This window comes from Bos javanicus, chromosome 18 (assembly GCF_032452875.1).
Source record: "Bos javanicus breed banteng chromosome 18, ARS-OSU_banteng_1.0, whole genome shotgun sequence".
NCBI lineage: Eukaryota > Metazoa > Chordata > Mammalia > Artiodactyla > Bovidae > Bos > Bos javanicus.
Window position 1 is genome coordinate 19272270 of NC_083885.1, and position 14966 is coordinate 19287235.

General features: G+C 51.7%; 1 protein-coding gene across 2 annotated transcripts; it reads right to left on the reverse strand.

Moving 5' to 3' along the window:
• Positions 1 to 5111: 5111 nt before the first annotated feature.
• On the reverse strand, positions 5112 to 13855 carry SNX20 (sorting nexin 20). 2 transcript variants are annotated; one of them, XM_061387150.1, is made up of 5 exons: positions 13721 to 13855; positions 12634 to 12785; positions 10144 to 10282; positions 8544 to 8695; positions 5112 to 7006 (listed from the first exon to the last, which is right to left on the reverse strand). In XM_061387150.1, exons 3-5 carry the CDS (start codon positions 10271 to 10273, stop codon positions 6338 to 6340), a joined length of 951 nt encoding a protein of 316 aa, XP_061243134.1. In that variant the 5' UTR covers positions 10274 to 10282; positions 12634 to 12785; positions 13721 to 13855; the 3' UTR covers positions 5112 to 6337. The 2 variants fall into 2 exon arrangements, with proteins under 2 accessions (XP_061243134.1, XP_061243135.1); XM_061387151.1 differs by lacking the exon at positions 12634 to 12785.
• Between the last annotated feature and the right edge of the window lie 1111 nt (positions 13856 to 14966).

Consider the following 14966-nt stretch of genomic DNA (forward strand, 5'->3'; position numbering starts at 1 on the left):
TTCATTTCACTTCACTTCATTCACACTCAGCTGCTAGAGGAGCAGGTTAGTTTAGCCTCTCCAGAGAGGGGATTAATGTTATCAAAATCAGTAACCGTGTTTATGATTCAGAAATACCTCTGCTAGAAATTGCCTTGTGCTGGGCTGCTGTGCTTAGTTGCTTGGTCGTGTCCAGCTCTTTGGGACCACATTGACTGTAGCCCGCCAGGCTCCTCTGTCCATGGGGATTCTCCAGGCAAGAATACTGGAGTGGGTTGCCATGCCCTCCTCAGAAACTGCCTTAAGAAAGCACAAATACAAAAAAGATATTGGATCAAGACATTGGCTGCCCTGCTGGCTGCATTCAGAAAAATTCGGAACCTTACAAGACACTTAAAATAGTGGTGGCACATACATTAGAAATCTATGTTGTTAGAAATAGCATGGAAGAATATTACATATTCTAGGGAAATGCTCATGATATATAGATAAAATTTAATCACTCTAATCATCGTTTAATTTATCACATTAAGTATACTATAATGGTGGATGTGTGCGTGCATGCTCATTCGCTCAGTTGTATCCAGCTCTTTGCAACCCCATGGACTATAGCCTGCCAAGCTTCTCTGCCCATGGAATTTTCCAGGCAAGAATACTGGAATGGGTTACCATTTCCTCCTCCAAGGGATCTTCTCGACCCAAGGATCGAACTCAAGTCTCCTGTGTCTCCTGCATAGGCAGGTGGATTCTTTACCACTGGGCCACGAGGGAAGCCATAATGGTGCATACTTCTGTGTAAATGCATAGAATGTACAACACCCCAGGTAAACCCTAGTGTAAACCATGGGCTCCGAGTGACAATGATGTGTCACTGTAAGTTCATCAGTTGTAACACACTTACCCCTCTGGTGGGGAATGTTCATCGTGGGGAGTGGTTGCATGTGGGTGGGCAGGGGATATGAGAAATATCTGTACTTTCCACTCAATCTTACTGCGGAACCTAAAACTGCTCTTAAAAAAAAATGTCTATTTAGAAGTTTAGAAAGTGGATTACAATGTGGAGACCAATTTGTGGTGAAGGCCAGGGGAATTCATTGCAGTCTGTCCCGCCTGTTCATTGTGGTCAGTAAAAGGACATGTGGCTGGGTGTTTCCTACACATCCTTCAAGCTAGAGCTTTGTGGGAGCCCTATGGGGGGGGGTGTCGAGAAGGAACATCTGAGCCTGGTGCTGCTACAGCCGTCTTGGCACCAGGAGCAGAGCTTGTTGAGAGAGAAGGCAAAGCCGAGGAAAGAGACACAGAGAGAAAGCCAAAGTGAGAAAGAAACCAGACGAGGATGTCAGGGTTTGAGTTTTTGGCTCCAATTTGGCTTGAAGCTAAGCTACTCCTAGGCTTTTCAGAGAATACATTTCTCTTTGTCAGATTACCCTGGCTTTCTGTCACTTGTAAACCCACGGGCCTGTGTGCCCTAAACACAAATTTCCAGCTCATTCACATTGCAGCGGGCCAGTGACTGAGAAGGGCCATGGCACGGATGGCGTTGCCAGGCGGTTTTCTGTCAGTACCTGGAACCCTTCCTCTCAATGGGCACAGCCAGGAAGCACCTTGGGGAAGGGATGTCCTGGGCCTGTCTGCTGCTTTCCTGGGCCCAGACCTGGGCTGAGGCTCCCTGGGCACAGAGGAGTTTCCTGCCACAGGGTTATACTTCTGCGAGGCTGCCTCCTCAGCCTCCCCTACGGCTCCTTTAAACACCTCCTCCTCCAAGAAGCCCTCCCTGACCATCTGGGGAGAGACCATTCTGTCCCAGCTTCAGTTTGCTCTGTGAGTGCCTCCCTTATAATGGGCAGCTCCATGAGGGCAGGGACCCGATCTTCCAGCTCACCGCTATGTCCCTAGCTCTTGCCAGAGTCTGGCATAGAGTAGGAGCATCATTCATCATTATTTACTGAGAGATGAGAAGCAGGCAGACAGGTAAGGCTAGTGAGGGGCTCTATTCTGCTGACTGGGTGGGTGGGGCTTGTGCGGGGCTTGTGCAGGGCCTCTTGCAGGGAAGGGCATTGGCTCTTCCCAGGGGAAGTTTCTGGCTTTGAATGAATCAGAACTCTCCCTGCATTTAGGGGATCTTAGCTGATGTCAGTCTGTGAAGCCCAGAATTGGAGCCCGGGTACCACTTCCCAACTGGGGTGAGGAAGCCAAGGATGTCAAAGATGAAACCAGGCCCACGATCAAGGAACCGGACAGAGAGCAGGGCTGATATGGAGCATGGGAAAGGGATGGGGGTCAGGGCCATGGGAGCAAGGCCCCAGCTGGACTGAGACAATGCACAGAGAATACTGGATGATCCAGGTCATGTGGTCAGCAGCTTATTTCCCTTTGCAGTAGTTTTCATTTCTTCCGAGTAAATCCAAGAGCAGTCTCAATGTGGTGATTACAGGTCTCTAAGGCTTGTCTCTTGTCTCTTTGTTAACAGAGGACATCGGCGGCCTCAGACTCAAGGCCTATCTCAGACAAAGGCCATGGAGGTGTAAAAACCACAAGCGGTTTCATTGTATTTATTTTTATAGCCACCTCCTCATTATAGCAAGTGATTCTGATTGTCCATGGAGGGTCATATGAGGAAGTTTCTTTTCCAATGGACATAAGTAAAAGGAGATCGCCAGAAGGAAAACGGCTAGTGGATGCTAGAACAGATGGCAGCGCTGTTGGGCCCCCAAGGAGGGTTCTGGAAAGGCAGCGCAGGAGGACCGGATGCTCCGGAGGCGCCTGGAGAGTCTGGCTGGGGACATGGTGGGAGACCCCTGCCCCCAGCAGGTGGAATTGGAAGAGGCCGTCACCGAGCTAAGGGCATGTAGGCAATAGGTCCAGAGCCCACCCTGAACAGAGCTTTCTGCCTGATAGGATAGCCACCCCAGCTCAGGCCTCAATACTGACCCTGTGCCCCCGGGCCCAGCTGGGTGACCCCTCAAAAACCTCTTGGAATCCCAGCCCCGGATTAGTCTGACCATATCCTTTTGATGTGGACACCCCCGGCCCAGTCCTGGAGCTGCCCTGTCTCATTGCATGACCTTGAGTGAGTCCCCTCTCCAGGCCTCAGTTTCCCTACCTATAAACAGAGAAGAGTGTGATGATGACCTTTAAGGGACCTCTCCCCAGGGACATATCGGCAAACCCTCTCCTCCCAGTCCTCCAATGTGGGGCTCAGGGAGGAAAGCGCAGGCTGGAGGTCACACAGGCCTGGGTTTAATTTCCTGCTTTCCCCGTTGTTGGCTGTGTCATCTTGGGTAAGTCACTTAAGCTCTTGGTATCTGTGTCCTCATCTGTTGTATGGGATAAGGACATCTCCTGGGCATCATTGGACTGGCAGTAAGCAGGGAAGCCCTAGACACACAGTAGGGCTCTAAACATGCTGGGGAGCCATGGTTTCCCTATCCCGGCTTGCGGGTAAGGACCTGCCGGCCTCCCCAGGCATGGGGTCTCATAAGGATGATGAATCCCGTCCAAAGGGAGACCACGGGGCTCTTGTGTCACCAGGCAGCAGGAGGGAGAGGCTGCTGTGAATGGGTCCCCTGCAGGCTCTGGGGACAAATGCTCAGAACAGGTTCTGGATAGGGGAGTGACTGGTATGCTACTTCCACCAAGAGCTCCTGGGGCCCTGGACTGGAGCATGTGTACCCATGAGGGCTTGGGCTGGGAGGAGATGGGGCAGCCAGGAACCCGGACAGCAGACTGCCCAGGCTCTGTGGATGATTCGCATCAAGGCACCTTCAAGTCAGTTCAACAGAGGCCTTCTCAAACTTTAACCTGCATCCAAAGGAATCACCTTCGAGGGGCAGGAAGGGGAAGGGGCGAGGGAGTCTTGTTAACAGGCAGATTCTGGTTCAGAAGGCCTAGGCTGGAGCCTGAAATTCTGCCTGTCTCATAAGGCCCAGGGGGCACTCATGCACCTGGTCCGGGGCCCACCTGAGTACTGGGGGGCAGATGTCCCCCACAGTACTATGCTGTGGGCTCAACTTTTGAGAAGAGTCAGGAGAAGAGGGTCAGCTGCCACCAGAGTCCCCTGGAAAGAAAAACGAAACCATACCATGGGGTGGGAGGGGGCCCAGGTGAACAGAAGCGTGGCATACCTGGTGGGGTCTCAGTGGGCCACAAAGAGAGGCCCCTGGAGGAGGCGGCTTGAGGAATTCAAAGACTTGATCCAGGCACTCAAGAAGTGAGTGGGTCTCAGACTTCTGCAGCTAAGACAGATGTCAGGAGGAGATGGCCATTTTGGGTCACCCCAGGCCATTAGACACCTGGAGTCGATGAAGACACAGTGCGTGTGGCAAGAAGAAACATCAGTGGACCCACAGGCCAAGGTCATCAGAAGAACTGGGCGGGAAGCTTCCAGCTTTACCAGGAGGAGACAACGTGGGAGCCCTGAAGCTGTAACATGTGGGTGGGCCATTTTCAGAAGCCAGAGTGAGTCTTTTCCTTACCTGAAAGAAGGGTACCCAGCCCTTCTTTCAGGATACTGATGGGATCTCCCATATCGTTTCTTAGGTCCCTTCTACCTCGCCTAAGATTTTTTCCTCTGTTTCCATATCACACACATGAACACCATGTACATGTGATTTTGAGAGGCACAGTCCCTCCCCTTACTTTTTAGCACCTCTGAAGTCAGTGGCGTCTTCTTCTCTATTGGCCTGGATCTAAGTTGACTTCCTACAGAGAGACTTTACATCTGTGGTGCAAGGTACCCGAAAAATCTGCTGAGAAGCTCTTTACCATGACTTCCTTGCTTGAGGATTTTGGACCACGTTGTGTGTATTTAGATTCCACAACTGGGTGAGTACCAGCTTGCTGTTCAAATCCTAGATGCCCCACCGTCTCTCAATGCAATATTTGACTCACGCCTTTCCTCAATGTTCCTTTCTAGGAAGCAGGTTTATTCCACGTGGACTGTTACATTGGGAGCTAACTCTTTGCTCTCCCAGCTTTTTGTTGGAAACTCCTAATAAACTCCCCATATTGGGCATTTTTTTTCTTTCTTAGTGAATATTTGTTACGTCTAACAGTTGATAGCTTTTTATATTTGATGAAGAACTTGTAAAATCTGTATAATCTTTTTTACCATTACAAAAGAATTGCAGCTCTTTTTATTTTTCCATTTATACTTTAATTTTCCACATGTCAAGATTTCCAAGACATCCAATCTCTTCCACTTAAAACATCTTTCTCCTGGAGTAAATTGAGATACTTGAAGGCTTTATCTGTGTCAGTCTGTATCTAACCTCCAGGAAGGAGCCTGGTGGGGCCACTCCAGCTGCCGCCACATGGTGTCGCTGTTGAATACCTTCAGTGCAGTTCAGTGAATGCTTGTCCGTTGTTCTTGGCTGAGCCAGATCCTGGCTCAGGCCAGTGGTGCCCCACACTAAGATTCCCAAATTACAGCCTCTTTAGTATACCCTGATAAACTCAGTTACATGGTTTAGGTCTTCAGGGACTACTAATCTGATGGACATACAAGATCCAAACCAGCTTGTATCACTAACTCCTGGACCTGTGCTGAACCCAGTTATTGGTCTGGAATCCACTTCATCTGGGGACCCCAATCCATTGTCCCTCAAATGGGGAGGTGTTGAGCATTCAATCTCTTCTACCCAGAGTCCCGCCTCCCTGCAGGGCTATTTCTACATAATCCAGAAAGGCCATTCAAAGGACAGCTGCCTTACAAATGAAAAACCCACCCCAAGGTGGTGATTGCTGGTTCTAGATCAGGACCCTCCAGCCTTCCAATTGTTGACATACAGCCCATCCTGGGGACAAAGCCTTGAGGAGCAGTAGCTGATCTTTTGTTTTGCTGAATTGGGCTGAAACCTAAGACAGAAGAGCTAGAACACTTAGGATAGTCAGTGGGAATATTTGCAAGCCAGGTCAAGGAGGGAGGAGCAAAGAGAAGATACTCTGGACACCTAAGGAGAGAGGTCTGTGAGGAAACGGATTAAGCTTTGTCTGTGATGGGCAGCCTAAACCTGTCCTCCAGTGGCCTACAGAAACCCCCCAGCAAGGCAGATATGACTCTCCAGTGTTTCTGCAGCTGGGTTTGTGGTTTTGAGATGGATCTGGATGGGGCCAGATGGGCCAGATGGACCTGGCATCAAGAGGACACAGACACACGCAGAGGCTTTCAAGGACACCTGGGAGCATCTCGGTTCAACACAGCAGACTGGGGGTGGGGGGCAACACAGGAGCAGAAGAGGGGCCTGTTAAAGTCACGGCCACAAGCTAGAGCCCCAAGTGGCTCGACCCGCTCAAAACCAACCCCAGTGAGCCCCTGAGCAATGGCGAGCCCCCTTCTCCAGCTTCCCCAGCAGGCGGCTCAGGACAGGTACTCCTGGACCGTCAGTTCCTTCAGGGTGAAGCCCCGGAGGGCGGGCTTCCGGAGCTGGCTCTCCTCCAGCCTCTTCTGCAGGGACACGAAGTCCTTGCCCAGCAGGTAGGCCAGGCGGGCCATGGCGTCCAGCAGCGGGGCGTAGTAGCGGTGGCCCTCGCGGGCCTGCAGGCACTGCAGGGCCCGCTCCCCGACCGCGAAGGCCTCGGCGGGCCTGTCCAAGTCGCGGTGGCACACCAGCATGGCGCACAGGGCGGGCACCAGCAGCGCGGGGCAGTGCGCCGTGAGCTTCTCCTGCAGCGGCACCACGCGCATCAGGATGTCCAGGGCCTTGGTGTACTGGCCGGCGCGCAGACAGCCGAAGGCCTCCTTGAGCTCGGGCCGCGTGAGGAAATCGATGAACTCGCGCGAGCGGCGCACGCAGCGGATGGCGTAGAGCACGCTGAGGTACTCCTTGAGGGCCAGCTTGCGTTCCGAGATCATCTCCTCGGTGAAGTTCCCTATCAGGTGCTTCTTGGGGAAGACCACGTCTTCGATCTCTTCCCGGAAAGTCTTTAGGAGTTTCTTCTGGAGCGTCTCGAAGTCGGAGTAACGCCTTTCCAGGACGGCTTTATTGCTGTCAAAGCTCCCGGTCTGGATGACCACGATCTGGTACATCTGCGGAGAGAGGGAGGGAGCACGCCTTTGACAACAGCCTCACCGCGGGTTTGCAATGGCCGAGGAGAGCCCCAGAGCCCAGGAAATGAAATAATGATGATGCCCTGAAAGCCTGCCCTGGAAATGGGTGATCGTTATCTGAGATTCTGTTTTAAATTGGCTGAGCCAGTAAAAGCGAATCATGAATGACAAGAAGTCAACCGGAGAATAACAAAGCGACGGAGGGGGATGAGGTGGGGAAGGCATCCCGGGGTTGAAAGTCCACAAAAGAACTTGCCGGCGCAGCGAGGCTCTTTGGTGTTACAGGGTCAAAACTGAACTGGGAAGCTTGGATGAATACCATCGGTGTTTTCCAAGTGTGGAACTCCTCGGAGATGGTTTTAGGTAATATACTGGCAGTGATATTATATGGATCAACCTGGAAATGGGTGATCGTAGGCAGTGATATTATATAGTAAGGAAACTATTCTTTTCTCTTCTCTTTCAAGAGGATGCCAATGAAGGCACAGACTGTTTGGGTAATGATTCCAGCCCACCACAGGCTAGCTGTGTGGTTTCAGGTGGGCACTTGAACCTCTCTGAGCCTCAGTTTTCTCATCCATGAAATAGGATAGTGACCTGGCCTGCCTCACTGGGCGAGGATTAAATGAGTTGATGCACTGAAGCCATGATGTGCAGTCAGCACTGCTTCAGCTATTATTATTACTCCAGCCCCTTGCAAGGAGTGGGGAGGGTGGGGCAAAGAAAGGTTTGTGTGGCTCTCCCATTGTCATTAACTTCTTGTCTGACATAGGCTGAGATTCCATTTTAACAGAGAAAGTAAAAAGTTATTTAGTCACTCAGTCGCGTCTGATTCTTTGTGACCCCATGAGTGTAGTCCACCGGGCACCTCTATCCATGGAACTCTCCAGGCCGGAATACTGGAGTGGGTTGCCATGCTCTCCTCCAGGGGATCTTCCCAACCCAGGGATCAAACCCAGGTGTCCCATCTTACAAGTGGATTCTTTACCATCTGAGCCACCAGGAAAGCCCTTTAACAAAGAAATCAGCCTCAAGCCTAGCTTTCCACTAACCATGGTAACCAGCTAAAATTTAATGACAGCCCTGAGCTTTCTTTCTATTTACTTTAATATTGACCTTTTCTTATGCTGGTTTTCCATGTAAGGTATCTCCCTTGGAAATAAATCTGTTCATTTTAGAAAGTGATCCACTTTACAGAAAAAAAAATTAGGTACATAATAATAAAAATTATACAAGGATCTCAAAAACAATGAAGAAGGGACACAGACAATAATAGCAGGTAACACAGGATTTAAACTGGACCATTTGCTTGTTAGAATAAGGGACTATAACTCCTCCTATCCCCACAGTGCTGAGTGGGAAATCTCACTGTTGGACTGGTTTTTGCCCAAAGAGCTTTGTGAGTTAAAGTGTTTGGATCCATTTCATGGACTGGGAGACTGAGGCCCCACCAGCCTTGCCCAATGCCAGGAAGGAGGCCGTGAAGGTGAGCCATGGCTCTCTGATCTCTGCTTACCACAAACTTGGAGACTTTCCTCTCCTCGATGCGGGCGGAGGCGATCTCGAAGAGCAGTTTGACGTGCTTCCAGCAACATTTCTGGGCCCGCCAGTACTCCTGCAGCTCCCGCGTGGTCATGCTGGAGTTGGAGCTCGGGCTGCCCTGGGCCTCTGGAAGCACAAGCACTTAAGGACTAGTACAGCTTGGTGCGCTTTAGGGGCAAGGACTGGGGGAGGAGACCGGGTCTGTCTGGGATGAGCAGAGGGAGTCCAGAAGCGCTGTGAATATCCCCCTCCCTCATCCCAAGTCTGGCATCAGCCAGCCTCCTGCACCCAATCCGCCTGAATTCACCCTACCACGGACAACCTGAAACGGCCCATCCTCCCAGGTGGCTTCTTGCTGGGAAACGCAGTGTGTTTGTGGTCTATCGTCCACTTCTAGCCATCACGAGACCCCATGCTCCAAATCCAGCAGGGATGTGACTGGTTGGTTTCTGTCCTCCCCACAGCCCTGGCTGACGCCGTGGTCCCCGCCAGCCTGCTGAACGCACCCCAGCAGATGGCGCGGGGAGCTGCGAGGCTGCCTGGCTCCAGGCTCCGCTTAGCTGACCCCTCCCTCCTCTCTCATCTCATTTCCCACACTCCCTGCTTTTTCTTGCACATGCCAATTCTTCTGCCGCAAATGCCATCCTCTTTCCCTGCCTGGGAAATAACAGTGTGTCTTAGATCTCACTTAGATCTCAGCCATCCTGAGACTCTTGGGAAAGACCAGGATCCTTCCTCCCCACTAAAAGCACAGGTCACTGTGCATTTTATTTTAAGGGGCATGTGTCCCAGGAGCCCTTTTCCAAACTCTGTCTTTCAAGACCCAGCCCACATATTGCTTCAGTGGCCCTTTGCTGTTAGAATAAGAGCCTCCCACCTTGTCCATGTAGCCTTTTCCGGGGCATCTTAAATTGTTTTCTACAGATCTGTTTCCTTACTAAACTTGAAGGCCATCGAGGTTTTTGACTGATCTTATTTCCCCATGCCTGCACAAGGCCAGGAATAGAGCGGGCATTCACTGGGCATGTCCTGAAGGGTTGCATGAATATGGCAGACGTTTCCTCCAGGAGGTGGCGCTATAGCAGACACTGTCAGTGCCCGGCCACGCCCCCTTGGTACTCACTAGTCAGGAACACTGCATGGGCTATTGGAAGCACTTAGGACGTCCCCCTGAGGGCTTCCTCCGGCCATTGCAGTGTGTTGTGGAGCATCCCTTGGGGATGAAGGATGGGGCCAGTGGACAGCAGCCTGGCCTCCTTGCCTCTGGGTGGGACCGCTCTGAGGTGTGCTCCATATGGTCTCCCAGATGACCCCCATTGGGAGTCACCCACAGTGGTCATCTTTTCATCCACACCATGTACTGGTTTCCTATTCCCTTCCTCGCCTCCCCACTCCCCTGCCAACCTCCTGGATAAACCACTTGCACCAAATCCTTGTCTCAGTGTGTGCTTTGTGATAACCCAAGTTATGTGAGCTTCCCTGTTTCTTGTAGCCTCCACTGAAGTACCCACATTTGAATTTCAAATGTCTTCAAATGTCTATGCCCTCCACCAAGCCCCAAGCTTCAAGCTCACCTAAGTGGTCCTCAGGTCCTGGACGTGGGAGGTCTGGGCGGGGAGCTGATGCTTTCGGCGTGGTACCTGCCATGTCCTGGCATATGGGTCCTGTCCACCCAGGGCTCCCAGGATGCTTGTGACTTGCCATGCTCCAAGGCTGCCAGGAAAACAAGAGAGAACAGTGAGTGCCTGCTCCTGTTGTGGGTGCTTGTGGGTATTGGGGTGCCACTTCTGAGCCCTCCACTGCCCACCTAGCCCTCTGACCACCTGACAGGTGCTAAACCTAGGTCAGGCCCTTTCCTGGACTGATCAGTCCAAGGCTGAGCAGAACCTTCTCTTATTTTTAGGGTCCTTATACTATCAAGTTACTCTGAATTTTAAATGACGTGATTTCAAGCAAAGGTAATGGCTTTGATGACAAATCAGGAGAAAGACACTGGCTTGTCCAGAAAAATGTGCCAATATCATATTATGTTACATGTTCAAATGAAATCTGTGTCCAAAACAGGGAGACTGGCATATATCCTTCCCTTCTCTCTCTCTCTATCTTTAAGCAAACATTTACTAACAACTTGTTATACCTACTTCATATACACGCAGGCTCTTCACATCCACTATGTGGTTTAATACCCACACTAATCTGTCACAGGGCTTCCCTAGTGGCTCTGACGGTAATGAATCTGCCTGTAATGCAGGAGACCCAGGTTCGATCCCTGGGAAGATCCCCTGGAGAAGGGAACGACTGCGGCTAAGTTGCTTCAGTCATGTCCGACTCTGTGCGACCCCAAAGATGGCAGCCCACCAGGCTCCGCCGTCCCTGGGATTCTCCAGGCAAGAACACTGGAGTGGGTTGCCATTTCCTTTTCCAATGCATGAAAGTGAAAAGTGAAAGTGAAGTCACCCAGTCATATCCGACTCTTAGCGACCCCATGGACTGCAGCCTACCAGGCCTCCTCCATCCATGGGATTTTCCAGGCAAGAGTATTGGAGTGGGGTGCCATTGCCTTCTCCAAAGGGAATGACTACCTACTCCAATATTCTTGCCTGGAGAATCCCATGGACAGAGGAGCCTGGTGGGCTACAGTCTATAGGGTCGCAAAGAGTCGGACACGACTGAGCAACTAACGCAACACAAAATAATCTTGTCATGACTTCAGTAACAGATGAGGAAACTGAGGTTTGGTCTGAGGTCATGTAGTTAGTAAGTGTGCCCAACCAGCAAAGCCTCATACTTGTAACATGCAGGCGTCACACCCTGCATTCAGTACCCACTCTCTCACTTCATCTGAATCTGTGCATAGCAGGAGTTTCTCATCTCTATGCTATGATTAAGGAACTGAGACTTAAGAGTTGCCGGGATCAAGAGCTGGTAAATGGTGGGCAGGACACCAACGCAGGCGGGTCTGCCGTCAGAATCCTCTCCCTGGTACTCAGGGGAGGGTGGGCAGCGGGAGACCTTGGGTTTAGTTTATGCATGACTCTTGTCTGGGACCCAGGTAAGTGAGCAAGATGAGCTGGTGCCTGGAAGCTATTTAACTTTTCTGGGCCTCAGCCACCTATGAAAGGGGCATAATAATCTTCATGAGGCTGGTGTGAGGGCTAAGTCGGGCATACCATGCAAAGCTTTAGCTCAGGGCTGTGCAGGTCCCAGGCACCATATAATGGGCTCTCTTAGTGTCTGACATGTGATAGATGCTCTGGGAAATATTTGAGAAATAAATGACTCTGATTTAACGTGTAAGTTGGAATAGAATTTAAAATGTTTGAGACGAATTAGAAAAGGGGACAGTTAAAACATCGGCTCAGATGGAGTAGCTGGGGTACCACTTAGGCACAGAAATTCCAAACAGAAGGGTGCAGATGGCTTCATCTCCTTCTTAACACGCTTGGATCCCTTAACGTGCTCGATGTCCCTTAACCCTCGGGCGTTCTCCAGGGAGGTCTGTGCTTGTGTCCAGTGGGTAGCTCTCTAGAACCCTCCATCCAGCCTCACCCTAAACAGACAGGAAACTGGAGCACAGAGCAGCACATGGTTGACCCAGGGCTGCACGTGCTCAAGTACCTTATAGTTTTTTCCCCTTAAGGAGTCTTGACCAACTGTGGATCCGTAGGCAAGTTATTTAACTGCAAGTCTCAGTTTCCCCATCTGAGAGCTATGACTACCAACCCTGTCTTGCTGACAAGATGATAGATGGCAAGGAATAGGTTCTCTACATTCTGGTAGGTGCCCAGGCAAGATAGCAGATGGTCCACATGCTGTCTTGTCTAAGGGACTTTTGGTAGCCAGGACTCTGAGGGGCTCAGTGATTCCTGTGGGCACTCCTATGCACCTGCTTCAGTTAGCTCATCTGTAAAATGGGTGATGGCGAAGAGAACTGGCCTCAGTGGTCCCTGATCTAGCTCTGTTGTCTTGATCAGGCAGCTGGTGCCAGGTCAGAAGCTCTGTTTGCCCACAGACCCTGTGAGACCCCAGGAATGATGACCTTCGTGGGGCATTCCACAAAAGACCTGGGAAAGCTGAGCATGAACACAGGGCTTAGAGTAAAAATCAAATTCAGCAGCCAAAGCCAACTCCTGGAGGTTTCCTTTTATGGGATGGGCTGAGACCGGAAAGTGGCAAGGGCTGCATCCACGGAGGCTCTAGCCCTCAGTCTCCTCATCTGCAAGGTGGGGAAAGCAGTCCTGTCACTCCAGAAGCTCTTTGGGGGACAGCTGTACGTGGGGTTCTGTGGGCCCTTCCCTCCCGTCTCCCCACCCCACAGAGCAAAGATGTCTAGACTTTACAATAAAATATGACAAGTGTTGGTGCTCTTGGCTTGGGGGCCTGTCTGTGGCCCAGCGGACAGCAGAGTCCCAGCCCCTCCACCATGCAGCTCCCAGGAGCGGTCTCCCTGCTCCTTCCCTCCCATGTACCCTGAGCCTGCTTCTCCCTCCAAGGACTGCCCTCCAGGCCGGGTCTTTTGATGCTGATGGGCACACAGGGCCCCCTTCAAAGTCCATGCTACCTCTCTGAGGGCCTGCAGGGCTTCCGTCAGGGGTGAGAGGCCAACAGAGCAAAGCACCCTGGTCTGACCCAGGAAGCAGCAGATCCTGGACCTTGGACGGGCACACTCATGAATGTGAGCGTCCATCACAATCACAACTTCCTCGGGGGTGGGGATGGGGGTGGAGGTGTCAAACGCTTGTAAAAAAGCAGACTTCCTGTTCCCAACATCAGAGAGTCCCATCTATAGGTTCTGGGGGTGCGCCCTGGATTCTGAATTTTGATCCAGATCCGAGGGCTGTACTGAGACAAAGAGCCAGTTCCCCTGGCACCACTTTTTGAGAAACACAGGTGTGGTGGCATATTCCCCAGGCTCAAGAAGGGGTGCAGAGGCGCCTGGCACTTCAAAAGGAATTGAGGCAATGGAGGGTCGAGGAGTTGCTCCAGTATGCTAAGGGGGGTCCCTCATATCTGAGGGGAGCCCTGTGTATCTGTCACCAGCCCTACTCCCTCCCACCCTTCCCCCAAGAGGTACCGAGGGCTGGTCACAGGGGGAAGGGGCTCAGGTCACAAGCAGGCAGAGGCCCGCTGAGCTTGGGATCAGACACTGACCTGAGGCTTCTGGTCCTGTGCGTGTCCAGGGGTCCTGGAGAGGTGTCACACGGCCCCCTTCAGCTCTCCATTCCAAACTCGGGCTGAGCAGGTCAGTGGCTGCCGCTCTGCTAAGTTCCCCGTATGAAAACAGGAAATAGGCTGTGTGACCCGCTCCCGGTCGCCCTAGCTGATTGGCTGATAAGAGACGGTAGGTAATGAACTCGGCTGATAGACTGAGCTGCCCCTGTGGGCAGGATCTGGGAGGGAGCGGTGGGCCTGCATCTCAGTTCCCACAGGCTTGCAGCAGCTTGGCAGACCCTCAGGGTCCTCAACAACCTCTAGCATTTGGACAAAAGCTCTTTAATGTTCATTATCCTACCCTAGTGGAGAAGGAAATGGCAAGCCACTCCAGTATTCTTGCCTGGACAGTCCCATGGACAGAGGAACCTGGCGGGTTGCACTCCATGGGGTTGCCCCACAGAGTTGGACACAACTGAAGCGACTTAGCACAGCACATCCTACCCTAGTGAGCTAGGCATGGTGGGGGCCATCCTGCTTCATGGACAGATGGGGAAGCTGAGGTTTGGAGCAGAGAGCTGGTGGGATGCGGAGCAGGGCCAGATGAAGGGCGTGGGGGATTAGATTCAGAGTGCCTGTCTCTGGCAGATGATGCATCCCACATGTCCGATGGAAAGTACCAGGGAGGCCAAACCTCTGGGCAGTGGTGTGATTTATAGCCACAGTGCTGTGGCCAGAGGGCAGGGGGCTGGGGCCAGACAAAAAAAATAAAGGCTTCCCAGCACCTCCCGCACCCTCTAAGTCCACCATGTGTCTCTTCCTCCCCCTCCCCAGTCCTGATTCTGATGGGGGTAAGTTCCTTGCTTTTCTTTGTAATTTATCACCTACTAACAGATCCCCAAATAATAAAGTTTCATTTTACTCACTTTATTTATTTATTAACTGTGCTTGGTTTTCACTGCTGCTCGGGCTTCTCACTGCCGTGGTTTCTCTGTTGCAGAGCACCGGCTCTAGGGTGCACAGGCTTCAGTAGCTGTGGTTTCCAGGCTCTAGAACACAAGCTCAACATTTGTGGCACACGGGCTTTGTTTCTCTGCAGCGTGTGGGATCTTCCCAGGCTAAGGATCAAACCTGTGTCCCCTGCATTGGCAGCGGATTCTTTATCACCGAGCCAACAGAGAAGCTCAGACAACTTTTACTAATTTTTTGAGTTAAAAACTGAACCACACATACTGTTTATAGGCTT

Coding starts and splice junctions, on each gene's coding strand:
- SNX20 (XM_061387151.1), bottom strand. CDS start 10,273: ATGGCAAGTCACAAGCATCCTGGGAGCCCTGGGTGGACAGGACCCATA. Junction 8,696..10,143: donor AGGACCTGAGGACCACTTAG/GTGAGCTTGAAG, acceptor TTGTGCTTCCAG/AGGCCCAGGGCAGCCCGAGC. Junction 7,007..8,543: donor GGAAAGTCTCCAAGTTTGTG/GTAAGCAGAGAT, acceptor CTCTCTCCGCAG/ATGTACCAGATCGTGGTCAT.